The sequence below is a fragment of the Canis lupus genome, chromosome 27, assembly GCF_003254725.2.
Source record: "Canis lupus dingo isolate Sandy chromosome 27, ASM325472v2, whole genome shotgun sequence".
Classification (NCBI taxonomy): Eukaryota; Metazoa; Chordata; class Mammalia; order Carnivora; family Canidae; genus Canis; species Canis lupus.
In genome coordinates this window covers 25,664,130-25,679,307 of record NC_064269.1, presented here as the reverse complement: position 1 = coordinate 25,679,307, position 15,178 = coordinate 25,664,130, and the positions used below count along the sequence as shown (strand labels likewise).

At 41.3% G+C, this 15,178-nt stretch overlaps 2 protein-coding genes across 3 annotated transcripts in view; one reads left to right on the top strand and one right to left on the bottom strand.

The window, feature by feature from the left end:
• The first annotated feature begins 507 nt into the window (after positions 1-507).
• Positions 508-8,883, top strand: SPX (spexin hormone). Its single transcript, XM_035707086.2, has 6 exons — positions 508-513; positions 1,095-1,175; positions 1,366-1,423; positions 2,391-2,453; positions 3,379-3,462; positions 7,917-8,883. Exons 1-6 carry the CDS (start codon positions 508-510, stop codon positions 7,973-7,975), a joined length of 351 nt encoding a protein of 116 aa, XP_035562979.1. The 3' UTR covers positions 7,976-8,883.
• The window catches only part of GYS2 (glycogen synthase 2), a 60,689-nt gene continuing 54,387 nt past the window's right edge, over positions 8,877-15,178 (bottom strand). For both annotated transcript variants that reach the window (XM_049102233.1, XM_025455318.3), the window contains exon 16: positions 8,877-13,182. In XM_049102233.1, coding sequence (XP_048958190.1) covers positions 12,961-13,182 — 222 coding nt within the window. In that variant the 3' untranslated portion in view covers positions 8,877-12,960. The remainder of the gene's footprint in view (positions 13,183-15,178) is intronic.

The window sequence follows — 15,178 nt, the reverse complement described above, 5'->3', positions numbered from 1 at the left end:
TATAAGTGAAGGAGTGGTGTCAAATTCCATCAAGATTCCCTGACCTTTTTATTTTTACCCAAAGGATTCATCTTTAGTCATCAGTGATAGCTTGATAGCTAGCTACACAAGACAAGTTTGCTTACTTGATTCATTTACTTCTGATTCAGCCTGGGCTTGTTAATAATTTTTTCTGCTACTAATAAATACTTTGGGAAGCTAGTGGCAAAAGCAAAAGCAATGATGCTGATATATTCAGAATATCTCCTCACCGATGTGGTCAGTATCTAAATAAATGATGTCCACTCATCAATCATTTATTTACTTCCTGCAAACAAATCTCCCTGGAAAAATTGTCAGATCCTCTCAATCTTGAATATTGACAAGAATTCCCTATTGACTCCCTAACTCTACTGAAGATCAGGAGGGGTCCCTGACACTAAGATTTAAAAGCTCCACTCTCAGAGCAAGATTAGAAAACTGACAGGTAAAGTTACAGTTATCGCAGGCTCTGGAAAGGAGCTGAACATGAAGGTAAGTAAAAGTTTTATTTACTGGAGACTTTTAAGCTATTTGTAAAAAGCTTTATAACTTTTTACCTATTTTATCTCTAGTAAGCATTTTATAGGCTAAAGGATATTTAAACAACATGCCTTAAAATATCAATCATTTGATTTTGCTACCAAAAAAAATCACTCATTTGGGTAATAAAAATAACACATTTCTAATTTTTTTAAAGATTATTTGTCTATTCATGATAGACACACAGAGAGAGGCAGAGACATAAGCAGAGGTAGAAGCAGTCTCCCTGCGGAGAGTCCCCTGAAGGAACTGAATCCGAGGGCTCCAGGACCCTGGGATCAAGTCCTGAGCCAAAGGCAAGGCTCAACCACTGAGCCACACAAGCTTCCCTCTAAATGTTTTTTTTTTTTTTTTTTTTAAGAATTCTTTGTAAGTTAAGTAGAAGGTAGACTGGGAATTCCCCTCTCCTCCACATACTGAGTATTATTAAAACAGAGCACATGGAAAAGTAAGAGGTTTGTCATTGTCCAGGTGTCACGAAAGTATGAGATGCTATAGGCACAGAAATTACTTTCTTTGATTTTTTCTTGTAGGGACTCAGAAGCCTGGTGGCAACAACCTTGGCTCTTTTTCTAGTGTTTTCTTTCTTAGGAAGTTCCAGCAGTGCGCCACAGGTAAGCAAACGCAAAACCTGGGGCTCCTAGGTGTTCTTTCTTTTCCTTCCTTCTGACCTTCCGTCCTTCCTTCCTTTTTTTCTTTTTATTTCTCTCTCTCTTCTCCCTCCTTCTCTTCCTTTCTTTATTCTAACAGAAGACTGAGCTACAATGTCTTACTAACTGCTTTTCTCTTCTCCCTGGGTTGTAGGGACTCTTTGAGAGAAGGAACTGGACTCCTCAATCTATGCTCTATCTGAAGGGCGCACGTAAGTTCCAAATACTTTGCTCTTCCGACAGCAATAAAGGAAGATCCTTAGGGGTGCATGAATCCATGGGATAGGTGTGTGGGGAGAGAATAACATCGAGTTTGTTCCCTTAAATAATCGAAGCCATCCTGGTCTTGAAAAAAAAAAAGAAAAAAAAAAGAAAAAGAAAGAAAGCAAGCAAGCAAGCAGGGGGTGTGGCAATGGAAAAGAAAGACTGATTATTAGAACCTCTCCATCCCGAACTGGGGCGTTGCTGGCTCTTGCCGCACAGGAAGACTCTGGAGTGTCCTGGGAAACACCGCATGGACCCTTGAACCCGACCACTGATCATTTGCCGCGGCGGGCAGGGCGCCGGCAGGGCGAGAGCGGGGCGCGGGCAGACGCATGCAGGGTGCAGCAGGCGCGGGCAGGGCGCGGCAGGGCGCGGGCAGGGCGCGGGCCGACGGGTGCAGGGTGCAGCAGCTGCGGGCAGGGCGCCGGCAGGGCGAGAGCCGGGCGCGGGCAGACGCATGCAGGGTGCAGCAGGCGCGGGCAGGGCGCGGGCAGGGCGCGGGGCCGACGGGTGCAGGGTGCAGCAGGTGCGGGCAGGGCAGGAGCGGGGCGCGGGCAGGCGCGGGCAGGGCGCGGGCAGGGCGCGGGCAGGGCGCGGCGGACGGGTGCAGGGTGCAGCAGGTGCGGGCAGGGCAGGAGCAGGGCGGGGGCAGGGCGCCGGCGGACGGGTGCAGGGTGCAGCAGGTGCGGGCAGGGCAGGAGCTGGGCGCGGGCAGGGACCGGGACCCGGACAGGCAGGCGCGGGGGCAGGGCGCAGGCAGGGCGCCTGATCCAGCCCCGGGTTGCACGCCGAGCTCCAGAAAACTGGCAGTCCAGGGCGGACCCGTCGCGCCTTGGGGACTCCCGGCGCTGAGCCCAGTTTAACCCCGATGTGGAGCACCCGGAGGGCGCTGAGCCCCACGTCTCGCCTTTGCAGAGGGGCGCCGCTTCATCTCGGACCAGAGCCGGAAGAAGGACCCCTCGGACCGGCCGCCGCCGGGTGAGTGAGCGAGGGAGGAGGCTTGGGGTCAGCGGCGACTCACCGCAGGACCCCGGGCAGGCCGCGCTCGGCAGGGTCGTGGCTCCGGAGCCGCATCGGGGACAGCCAGCCGGCGCCCAGCTGAAGCCGCAGCCGGTGCCCCGCTCTATGGGCGGCAGAGGCTGGAACTGAGGCTCCCGAAGCTGAATCCCGTCTCGGCTGCTCCGGCCCTCTGGTCCCGGGGGAGCTATCCGAGCCGGGCCGGGCCGGGCCTGGGGGTTCACCTTCCAGGAGGAAAGGAGTGGGAGCGAGAATGGTGCAACTGCCTCGAAAATGTACCTCCCCTTTTATGGCAAGACCTTTAAAGATTTCCTTTTAAATGTTTTTGTTGTTATTAGTACTTTACCTGGAAACTTCAAATGTACGCCCCTATTACATTACTAGAAGGGGCTCTAAAGCAGTTCAAAACCAGAAATAGTTAATAGATAGGGGCCATTAAGAATAGGGCCAGAGACTTATTTGCTTTACTCATGTAAGAATGTAGATTATTATTTCAAATAGCTTTGGACAGAAAGAGAGAAGTAGCTCAGGCTCCCAGGACTATCCATTACATCTAAATATTTCCCCCCAAACAGTGCATTTTATGCTCTGAAGGGTGAAATTATTCAGAGTAATTTACCTTAATCCATCCTCCTTTCATGAAATTCTCTGTAGTATATAAATTCTCTTCCATACCTGTAATAACACAACATAACCAATTGTAAGTAACATCCCAGAGAAGTGTAGAATGTTCCAATTCATAAAAATTAATCTTCTGTGTAAAGGGGGGGGGGGTGATTTGCTAAGGGATCAAGTCTCTTTCAGAAGGTTTTTCGATGTATAGCATATCACAGTAGGAATATTTAAATGCTAATAGAATCTGTGTATACTTTTTTTTTTCCTCCAGAAAGGCGAAGCCCAAATCCCCAACTACTAACTCTTCCAGAGGCAGCAGCTCTGCTCTTAACTTCCTTGCAGAAACCACAAGAAGGTACAAGTATAGTGACCTCTTTCAGCTGCAGGACAGCATAGCTTTAATTACTTTTGGGATTCTGTGTTGAATACAACAAAGTTGCCTTTATTCAGATTTTTTAATATAATTAACAGTTGCTCCCAGCTCCAGAAACTCAGACATGTTTATTATATAAACATTAGTACATTACTCATTAAAGGAATCCCCAGGAACATAAAAACATTTCCTTGAGGACACTGGGGGATTTCATATTAATTTCATAATCCAGAGCCTACCCTAACCTTGTTTCACTTACAACCAAATGAAATTGCTGAAAATGAACTATTTTATATTTGCATATAGCAATATCATATGGTTCATCCCAGTAGATATGGGCCAGTTCTAATTCCAAGCCTGTGTAATTTTCATTACATTATACAACTTCTTCTATACAAAGATTAGGTGTATCTTCAATTAGAGACACTCTGCCCATGTAGCACTGAAACCACTAGTTGAATTAAGGCATCTTGGTAATAGATAAGCCAGAGCTTTGGAGTATATAACAGGCTGGGTTCAAATCCTGGTTCTGCTGCTCTACCAGCTGGATAACCCTGAGTCTTAGTATCATTTCTGGTAAAATGGAATAATTATACACATGTGTAGGATTGCTATGAGAGCCAATTGAAACAAGATACATAATTTTAATTACTATTAACAAGAGATCATCAAAGCATAATAAACAGACCTAGAATTTTCCCTCTCAAAAATTGAAATGATGCCATCTTGTGACATTATTTAAATGTTTAAATATTTAGAAGATTTATAGTGAGGAGTCTGATGTTCAAAGCACAGGCTTCTGGCCTAGTGTTCCGACACTTATGCTAATAGAGAAGACATATATATCCTCTGGGCCTAGTATTAGATGGACCATGCGGGGAAAAGAAGAAAGGAAGGGTACTTTCTGGCTTCAGGCTTATGGTTTTCTTGTGAAAAAAGTACTGATGAGAAGTAAATGCAAGAAAGTGGGTTTGGGAGCCTTCTGAACTCAGAACAAGGACTGAGTAGGTGGGTAGAGGGGTATAATCCTTAACTCAGCACATATGCACTATGCCTGCTAGGTGCCAGCTATTGCGACAGGCAGAAAAGAAAGCAGATTAAGGGTAAGCAGGAATGAGAACAACCATTGCAGCAAAAAAAATAGGGTGAGAAGCACCTGGGTGGCTCAGTTGGTTAAGTGTCTGTCTTCGGCTCAGGTCATGATTTCAGAATCCTGAAATCAGCACCCACCCCAAGGGGTCTCCCTTCTCAGTATGGAGTCTGCTTCTCCCTCTGTCCCTCTCCTGCACCCGCATTTGTGCTCATATGTGCTCTCTCTCTCTCTTAAATAAATAAATAAATAAATAAATAAATAAATAAATAAATAAATAAAATATATATATTTTAAAGTAGAATAGCAGAACGCAGGCGGAGTGGTTATATCAGGGCTAGGATGATGATTATCTGCTACTATGACTAGTACCTTGAGCTAATAGTTGTTGAGGGCTTACCATAATGCAGGGGGGCCAGCATGTGATATAGATTAATACATTTAACCATCATAGTGACCCAGGGGGGTAAGCATATTATTATCCACACTTGCCAGGTGAAATGGAGGCACAGAAAGATTAAGTAGCTTGCCCATTCTTCTACAGCAGGTACTTACTGGAACTGGGATAAAGAACAAAGGTAATTTACTCTTTGAGAATCAGTAAAATGCCCTCTGCATTCAGAGCATAGTGATGATTCAGTGAAGAAGGCTGAATGTGATTATGGCCCAGAGAGTAACAATAAGAACTGTAACAATTGGAACAATACAGGAAGGTCTACTATGTGCCAGATGTGAATGGGAATCTTTCGGGCTCAGAAAATTGAACCTTTATGAGGTGTATTTACTTTCCTAAGGTTACGCAGTTAGTAAGAAGCTATGTTGGGATTTTACTTCACATCTCGTTGGTGTGACTCTACAGCACTCCCCATTATGCCAGGCCAGCCGCCAACTGCATTGTCTCCAAGAAGACAGATCGCAGAGGGGAATCAGGGAGAAGCCAAGGAATGTGAATAGAAACTGCAGGATTGCAGAGATGAGGAGCAGCCAGTCAATGGGAATGGATGGGGAGGCTCCACTCTAAGGAATACTGGAAAGAAGAATAAATAACGTGGGATAACTATTCACTGAGGAGATGAAAGGGAATCCAGAGTCAAGCCCATTTTGAAATGGTGATGCTGGCGATGAATGAACATTTCCATGGGTATAATTAAGGTTCAGTCTGAGATGACAGAGATGGTCCAGTGAGTAAAAGTGTGTAGGTCAGTGGTTCTCAACTATCCATCTATGGACTGGCTCCATAGAGTTAACTGGAGAGCTTCCTCAAAATACTGATTTCTCAGCCTTAGACCCACCAGAGATTCTGACTCTTCAAAACTTGAATGAGGCCTCAGAATCTGTATCCTTGAGAAGTTACCCCAAATGATTCTGATGATTGGGCAGATTTGGGAACAACTGGAAATGCAGAACCAGTTAATAAAGGCTGAGCCATGAAAATCGAAATCTCTTTAAGGCTTGTTCAACAGCTGAGGCCTTAAAGGAAAGGGCAGATCATAAAGGATTTGCCTCAGAGAGTACCTAGAGATTAAGGGAAAAGGAGGAAGGTCGTATCAGTGAAGGGACATTTCAAGGAGAAGGCAGGAATGTTAAGAGAAGAACCCGAATAATAGCATATCCAGAAATCAAGGGTGGAAAGTTTCAAGAAACGAGTGATGAAAGCATCACATGTAGAGTAATGGTTAGTGAGAGAAGACATCAACCAGAGAGGAAGATCGTGTTGGCTAGGTGGGGTCATTGAACAGCAGGCCACAAGATTTCCGCTCAGCCCCTGCTCAGTGACACCACTTGCTACTGTCCTGCCACTTGTGAAACCTTCTTGAGAGGGAATTTGGGACAAGAAGAAAGCAAGTACTAGCTAGCATGGCAATCAGAACTCTTGCAATGAAAAGGTGAGAAATAGCTGGATAATGGGTAAAGGATGCTACTACCTCCAAGGTGATCTTTTCTAAAATCAACATTTGGCGCACTTACTATTTGCTGAAATTAGTAGGAGGAGACTGCTGGTAAAAATGGATCAAAAGAGAAGTTTTAGATTTGGTTGCTGGGAAGATGCATGGAGCCAGAAAAAAAAAAAAAAAAAAGAGCTAGAATGGAAAGAGGGAAGGTAATTTTAAGGAGGGAAAGAAGGATCTTCATTCCAAACTTTAGGGAAGACTTTGGAAAACAAATGTTGCATTGGATGTTAGCTGACTAAAATTTAAATTTAAAAAAAAAAGGAAAAAAAACTTTAGAGAAGGGTGGATGATTAAAGGTCCCAACCTCAAGTCTTTCTTGGAAAAGAAATGTATTTTTTTGCTCACTGATGTTTCCAGAGTAGCTTGTTTCTGGTGATGAAATAAGGAAACACAATCTACTTGCTTAAATTGATGGGAAGTTTTGAATTTCCATAAGATATGTTAATTACTAGCCACCTTTAATATTTCTATTCTAAAGTACCTAAGTATTATTTGATAGGCTCTTATTTTATAAGGTGAGTTATTTTAGTTCACGATATACAAGAATGCCCTTTTAAAAAAAAAGATTTTATTTCTTTATTCATGGGAGACACAGAGAGAGGCAGAGACATAGGCAGAGGAAGAAGCAGGCTCCCTGTGTGGAGCCTGATGCAGGACTCAATCCCAGGACCCCAGGATCATGACCTGAGCCGAAGGCAGATGTTCAACCACTGAGCCACCCAGGTGCCTCAAGGATGCCCTTCTTACTGAGTTTTTTTTTTTTCCTTCTCTAAAGAGCAGCTGTTCCTGAGACTGTTATTCTGGCAACTCCTTCTCCCTGCCCTATGGTAGGTTTTAGTTTTTCCACCCATTGTTACAGTCTCAGGTAACTGCTGTCATCTGACTCTTTAGCTACCCTGCCCCGGAAGTGATACCTCATGCTCTAAAATTTGGCAATTTCATCCAGCCAACAAGTGTCCCTTCTCTTTGTCTCATTTCCTCCCCAGGCCTAGTCTAGCTCAGTAAATAAGCAGAATATGTGCAAAAGTGCAAATAAGACACACTGTTAACAGGAAGTTACCAGAGACAATCGAATAGTTCTAATGGTGGGTATTTAAGACATGAGGCAAGACACATAGCCTTTTCGGATTGCTACCAAACATAGCACATTACAGTTTCATTCATTTTGGAGGAAGTCTGATGTGAAATGTGAGTTCTGTTATGTGTCTTGAGCTGAGGAGGAAGGTTTTTAAAACCCAATCAATCAAAACACATTTTTTCAGATTCTCAGTAGCAAAGGGCAGGGGTTAATAGAATTTAGGAAACTAAATGTTTATTTCTTGAGGACCTCTTCATCTTATCCCTTCCCCTTTTAAAACACAGGGAAATGTGTTTATGTATTTTTTTTCTTACAGCTAGAGAAGAAAACTTTGATCAAACCAGTGTCCTAGAAGACAGTCTACTAAACTGGTGAAAATAAACCAGATTAAAGTCCAATACAGTTCCATTCTCGTTGAAAACATGAACCATGTAAATAAAGCCCTTGGACCCTTTTACTCCAGTTGTAATGATGGGAACATGCATAACCAGTTTTATTCTTCCCAGAAGCAAAGGTAATGTAGGGTTCTTAGCTGAGAACATCATTGCTTCTGGTCCTGTTTAGGTCACCTTGTGTCTTACTCCCATTCATAATTATAAAGCTGGAGACTCTTTAGAGCATGCTTTCTATTTATTACAACAAATATCCATCTTGATCTAGTGGGTCTTAGTCATTGATTTTTTCATTCCCTTATCCTTTGCATTGTCTTGTACTCAGCTGCAAACCTCCCTCTCCTTTTCTGCCTTTTGTCCATCTCCGTGGTGGGTGAGGTGGGGAGCATGGCAGGATGGGAAAGAGTAGAGCATGTTCTCTTAGTGGTTCATCTTGGAGACTAAGTTGTTAGGAAGAGAAGAGGGATGGAGGTGACTAGGAAGAAGCCCTGAATAAGAACCCTTCAGTGTAGCTGCTGAAGGGGAGAAAAGGGAATCTGTGAGGCTGGTAGAGGGTCCCACTGTGGGGAACTCCCATTTGCGCTCTTTGGGGATCACCCTGAATTCAGGAAGTTACTGGGAAATAAGCCGGAGACACACTCCACTCCTGTGTATATTGTACAAAAGGAACAAACCGGTTTTTCAGAGATGACTCATGTTCCTCAGCTAAATAGACTCTGCTTACTCTAATTAACTAAAGCTCTAGGCTGTATTTTACATTAAAATGTTATATAAAGGCACCCCGATAACATCAGTATACAGTGATATGCCTAATCTGCTTCTCCTCAAAACTATGAAAACTGTCTGAAGAAATACATATGCACAAACACACAGACACATCCACAGCGAGCATAATAACCTATTTATTTGGAATTACAATATGATCAACATGTTAATTTTTTTTCACCTAATTAGTTGAGAGTTGTTATTGATAAATGTCATAGTGGAAAGTATTTGTTAATTCTTACTGTCATCAGTATATAGTCATTATTCAGTAGCTAAAGGATTTCTTTATGTGAATGTACCTGTACCTTGGAATTACAATTTCACTGTGTTATGAAATTAAAACCCTGCTTATAAGATTTGTCTGAATCTTGTATCATAACTGAACAATGAAACTATATTCAAGTAATTGTTACATTTATCTCTTCCAAAAAATATGTTAACATTAAAAAATTATGTGGTATCATAATAGGCATCTGTGATTTGTTATGATTTGACTTTAAGTGGATTTTCTAGATAATACCTATGTCCAGTTTATTGAGATTTTGCTCATCGATATAGGTGTGTACATACTGGCTATTTAAATATTATGCTTACTCCAAGACTATTTTAAAACCCCAACATGTGAAATAATTCTTCCCACTACTAAATAGAAAAATCTCAAGCATTTCACACTTGAAATTTAAAAAGTTTTCAAAAACTTTCCAAATAAGCAACAATTATTAAAACAATACAGTATCGTATTAGAATACAATTCATATGATATATAGTACCAAGTATTGTATACGTGCTTGAATTCCTTGAATATTGTTCTGCTGTACAGATGTGCCTCATTAACATGGTATTTGCATACAAGCCCCTATGCCCAGCTGCTATAACATTCTATGTCTCTTGGAATATCTTTGCAATTCTCTTTATTTCTAGATTTTTCAAAATTGAAATGGACAAAAGATGTTCACATTTGTAGGGCTTGTGTTTTAAAACTGGGTGGGCGCCTGGGTGGCTCAGTGGGTTGGGCATCTGCCTGCAGCTCAGGTCATGATCCCAGGGTCCTTTGATTGAGCCCAGGTCCTGCTCTCTGCTCAGCGGCGAGCCAGCTTCTCCCTCTCCCACTCCCTCTGCCTGCCCCGTGTGAAGCTGGCAATTGTACCCCCCGTGTGACTTCACATAAGTGTATCCTCACCCTTTAGGCCTCCCCAAGTACATTTGACCAGTCCCTCTCCTGAGTCCTCCTTGTGCCCTGGGAAACAATTAGCAGAGCACTTGCAACATTTGATATTCTCATCAGTATATGTAAAACCAGCTCTGCTCACCCTAATTCTTAACATGGAAGGAAGAGGGTGGTCCAATGCATTAAAAAAGTCTTCTGTTAGCTGGTCAAGCACACATTGACTATTTTCTATAGTTCCTGTACTCCAGCTTATGAATACATACACTTTAAAAACATCAATTTTTCTGTACCTCTACTCCCAGGGAGACCATTCATTTGTGCAGCTACTGTATATAAGGTACTGTGCTAGAAACAGTCTTCTACTAACAATCCTGTCTGTTGCTCCTCATCTGGCTTTGTCAGTCTTGGGGAGAGGACAAACAAATGACTGGAGGAAGAAGATGGAATCCAGGGGCAGCAGCTCTCGGAATAGAGGAGCGAGTGCAGGGTGGAACTAGGCGGCTCAAAACCAGGTGTTCGCAAGTCTGTGAATTTCCACAAGCTCTATCATTTGTACTCATTTCTAATTAGAGAACTGCTCTTCCATTTTTTTTTAAAAAAAGCACTTGAATTTTAAAGTTTTATATTAAGAAGCTATTTTACTGGGGCTCCTGGCTAGCTTAGTCAGAAGAACATGAGAATCTTGATCTTGGGATCATGAGTTTGAGCTCCACATTTGGTGTAGAGATTTCTCAAATAAATATTTTTTTAAAGAAGCTATTTTACTGAGGAAACCTCATGCTTTCAATAACAGTGGACTAGCCAGTTACCAACCACGGATATCATTTGAATATACACATTATGCCACTTTACTAGGAATATATTTTTATGGTTATTGTAACATTAAACCTCTTTTTATCATGAGATTTTTCTGACACTTCAGCGAATGAGTATTTATATTGTAATACAAATCCCTCTCATATTTTCTGACTTCTTGTGCAGACGTTCCCAAACTGCTCTGCAGACATTGGGTTAATTGGCATCGACAGGCATTTTTCAAGGATTAGGTTTTAGGTAATTTATTTCTCTTTTTCCTGAATCTCTAAGTGAAGTGAGTTTGCAACCATCTTCCACTGTGACCTGATTTGTGGCTTATGATGAAGGTGGATACCTTCATCTACTTTTTCTTAACAATGGGGCAGACAGTAGGAGAGCTGTATTACAGTTTTCCACTAGGGCAGCCCCAGTGGCCCAGAGGTTTAGCGCTACCTTCAGCCTGCAGGTGTGATCCTGGAGACCTGAGATCAAGTCCCACGTTGGGCTCCCTGCGTGGAGCCTGCTTCTCTCTCTGCCTCTCTCTCTCTCTCTCTCCCTCTGTGTGTCTCTCATAAATAAATAAAGTCTTAAAAAAATTTTTTTCCAGGGGATCCCTGGGTGGCGCAGCGGTTTGGCGCCTGCCTTTGGCCCAGGGCGATCCTGGAGACCCGGGATCGAATCCCACATCGGGCTCCCGGTGCATGGAGCCTGCTTCTCCCTCTGCCTGTGTCTCTGCCTCTCTCTCTTTCTCTTTCCTTTCCTTTCCTTTCCTTTCCTTTCCTTTCCTTTCCTTTCCTTTCCTTTCCTTTCCTTTCCTTTCCTTTCCTTTCCTTTCCTTTCTTCCTTTCCTTTCTTTCTCATTGCTAAGTAATCTCCACACCCATCATGGGGCTCAAACTTACAACCCTGAGATGGAGAGTCACATGCTCCACCAACTGAGCCAGCCAGGCTCCCCAGACTAAAACTTGTTTAAAACTTCTGCAGAGAAGAAGAAGGAGAAGGAGAAAGAGAAGGAGAAGGAGAAGGAGAAGGAGAAGGAGAAGGAGAAGGAGAAGGAGAAGGAGAAGGAGAAACAGAAGGAGAAGGAGAAACCTCTGCAGATCCAGGTCAATTGATATGCCAAACAACCTATTCATTGTGATCTAAGTGCAATAATACTTAAGTTGTGGAAATAATAATCCAAGAGTGAAGGTGCGGTTTGTGGATTGTTTCTTTTTTTTTTTTACCTATATAGATTTCATTACATTTAAAGCATAAATATGTTAAACTACAATCATTCAACAATGTCTCTAAGCACATCATGGATGTGTTAGAGACATTGCCCTTATTATAATTAAGTAGACTCTATATTTTCTTTTTTTAATTTTTTAAAAGATAGCTTTAAATGTTATACTTTATAAGGCACTATTTCATAGCAGGTATTTTATACAGTTTGTCTTATTTAAATATCTAAATAAGTGAAAACGAGACATCAATGAAAGCTTAATTGATATTTTGATCTTAATATTAAATATCGATATATTAATTTATTTGGATTTTAAAAGACTGAAGACTGACCAAGTTTTCCTTCCAAACAGCTTTCCTTTTAAAGAATAGAAAAATTGTTACAGTCAGATGGTATAGTGCAGATGGTAACATCTTCCCATCATTAAGTTGAGAAGTGACCTTGTAAATATGAATTACTATGTATCAGGATCTGGATTTAAGACAGCTTTTTTCTTATGGATTTTTTATTGTGTTCAGAGCTAGATAGAAACTTATGGCTCTGAGTCATGTGAAACATGAAAATAATCACTAAAGATCGAGTTATTTAAAATATGGGCTCAGATCAGGATCGCTTTTGGGGAAAATAGGAGACTTGTTTGGTAGATACAGCAGTTGTATAAATATTAAGCACAGGATTATGGTGATGCTAATTTCAAAATGTACACTAGCAAATGAAAATTCTTATTGCTTAAATTAACCATTTTAAAAATACTTCTAGTCTTCCTCCTTTAATGAACACTCCTCCTCATGCCTAAATTTACTGGGAATAAAGGAGTGGGGGAAAGAAAATAACTTGAATTTTATTAGAAATTACCAAATTGCCATTCACTTCATCTTCTCCCCTTCATAGGCAGAGAATAAATCCTGTTGTAACATTGAGAAGAAGAGAATGAAATGTGTAGCACTTTCTTTTCTTTAAATAATCACTCTTCCTCTGTTCTTACTACATGAGCTCTGTTTGACCAGCATGGAATTCAGTTCTTGTATTCTCCATGCAGCTTCTTCTTCCCACGAGGAACACGGCCCAGAGAAAATGGTGACTTGATATTTAACCGATCCCTTTCAGCCTCCTCTTCCTCATTGTATCGCTCATCCTCTTCTTCATCTTCCACATCACTGCTTTGAGGACTAGAGACCTGAGACCCTGAAGGGGAAGGTGGAACTGAGGAAGGCCTGGGGTATTTAAATCCTTCGGTCTGCCAAAGATAAAAATAAGTCACAAACTTGTAACAACTTCTTGATTTTTCAATGATGTAAACACTTTGCATATGCATTTAATATAAAACATAGTTGGATATTTTTTGTGGTCTGTTCAAGGGCTATTATTATCTTTGATTCCTCTTGACTCTGGTGCCACCAAGCTCAAGAGAGATTCATTAAATAAATAGCTTTCTTTCATTATACACTGAAATATTCCAGGTGCTTGCTATCTATCTATCTATCTATCTATCTATCTATCTATCTAATATAATTATATATATACTATTTATATGTAATCTTATTTAATCCTTGTGACAACACCAATAAATTTGTTTTTCCCATTTATAGAAGAAAATTGAGGGTTAGAGATGCCAGATAACTTGACCAAGGTCATGCAGCATGTAAGTGGTAGAGCAAAGATTTGTACCAGTGCTGTGATCACTCCCTAGTCTTTAACATCAATCATCGTGTTACACTGCTGATATTGTTTGTCTCAATGCCACTTTGCAGATTTGCTGAACAAAATAGCAGAACATGGGCATCCTGGACATGCCATGGACAGCCACCACTAGAAAGACATTCTGAAGCCAGGGCACTTAGTTGACCCTGAAATTCCACCAGTTACTTTAATTTCAGTTAATGAGCAAATATCACTAGGTTTAATCAAATTTCTCTTCTACCTAAGATTCACTGAGATAACTCATTTGGTAAATGAGCACTAAGCACAACTATGGGTCAGCCACTATAATGCCACTGAGGAAACAAAGAAGAAAAATATGATTCTTGCCCTTTGAGAGAGCACATGTTTGACTAGGGAGGACAGCTGTACAAAATAGTTACAACACTTGTCATTCTGTATTTCAACTCTTTTTGTACATTATCATGTGATACCTATACATCATTTCAAGGTTCAGATATTTCACCAGAAAGCAATTTAAGAAAAAGAAAAGAAGGGAAAAGGAGCTGATTCATGCACTTAGGACCTGGCCCAGAGTAGGAGCTCAGTACTTATTAATTGAATAAGTTGAATAAATGGATGAATATAGCTGAACTATCAAGTTGAACGACTGCCTCTAAACAAGCAAAGCAATTAATTCTGTTAAAATCCTGAACATGAAGTTGGAATTTGTATTTTGAAAGGTTTCTAAAACCGTGTCACCTTCTACATGAGCAAATTTTACCTTGGGTTAACTTCTGAGATGTTTCCCTTGACACTTGATAAAGATGGAATACCATTACATTATTATTAGGAAAAATCGATTATGGTAAAAGGGACTCTTGATTGAGAAATTACATCTGAACTTAGAGATTTATAAGTTATTGATGAAGATCTAGCTTTGGGGACTCCCTGAATTTGATGATTCTTGTGCTTGCATATATTCTTTGTGGAGTCCACAGAAGCTTAACTGTGGAAATTTATATGGGATATTGGTTCCTGTGGGGCACAAAACTATTAAGCTAAGATAGATCTCATACCTAATGATATGGGTCTCACCTTTTTGCATCTAAACTTTTGCCTGGTGGGCAGCAGGGCAAAGAAGTGTGGCTTTTGGACTGCCATGTATGTAGACTGCTATGAGGACTAATCCCACTGAAAAGAAATGCCTGAGGCTGGCCTACTTCAAGCCATGCTTCCTATCTTATATCCTATGTGAATGTGATGACAAATAATCTATGCTCATCTCATGAATATAAATACCTAAGAGAACTTCAGAAGAAGAAGACTCCCTGGTGGGCACTGCTGACTGGTCCATAAATACTCTTCTAGTTCAATTCATCCCATGGTTCCTGAATTAACTCTATGTTACTCTTGCCAAGTAGTCACCCAATATTTCCTTGGATAGCAAATTCACCTGCTGTTAAAGCAAGCCAGTTCACTTTTCAATAACTCCAGAAAGAATGGGTGTCTAACACAGTGGTTTTAAGCACTAAGGCAGGGAGAGTTTCAGTGTGGAAGTACTTCTCTAATGACATGAATTAGCTGATGGCCTG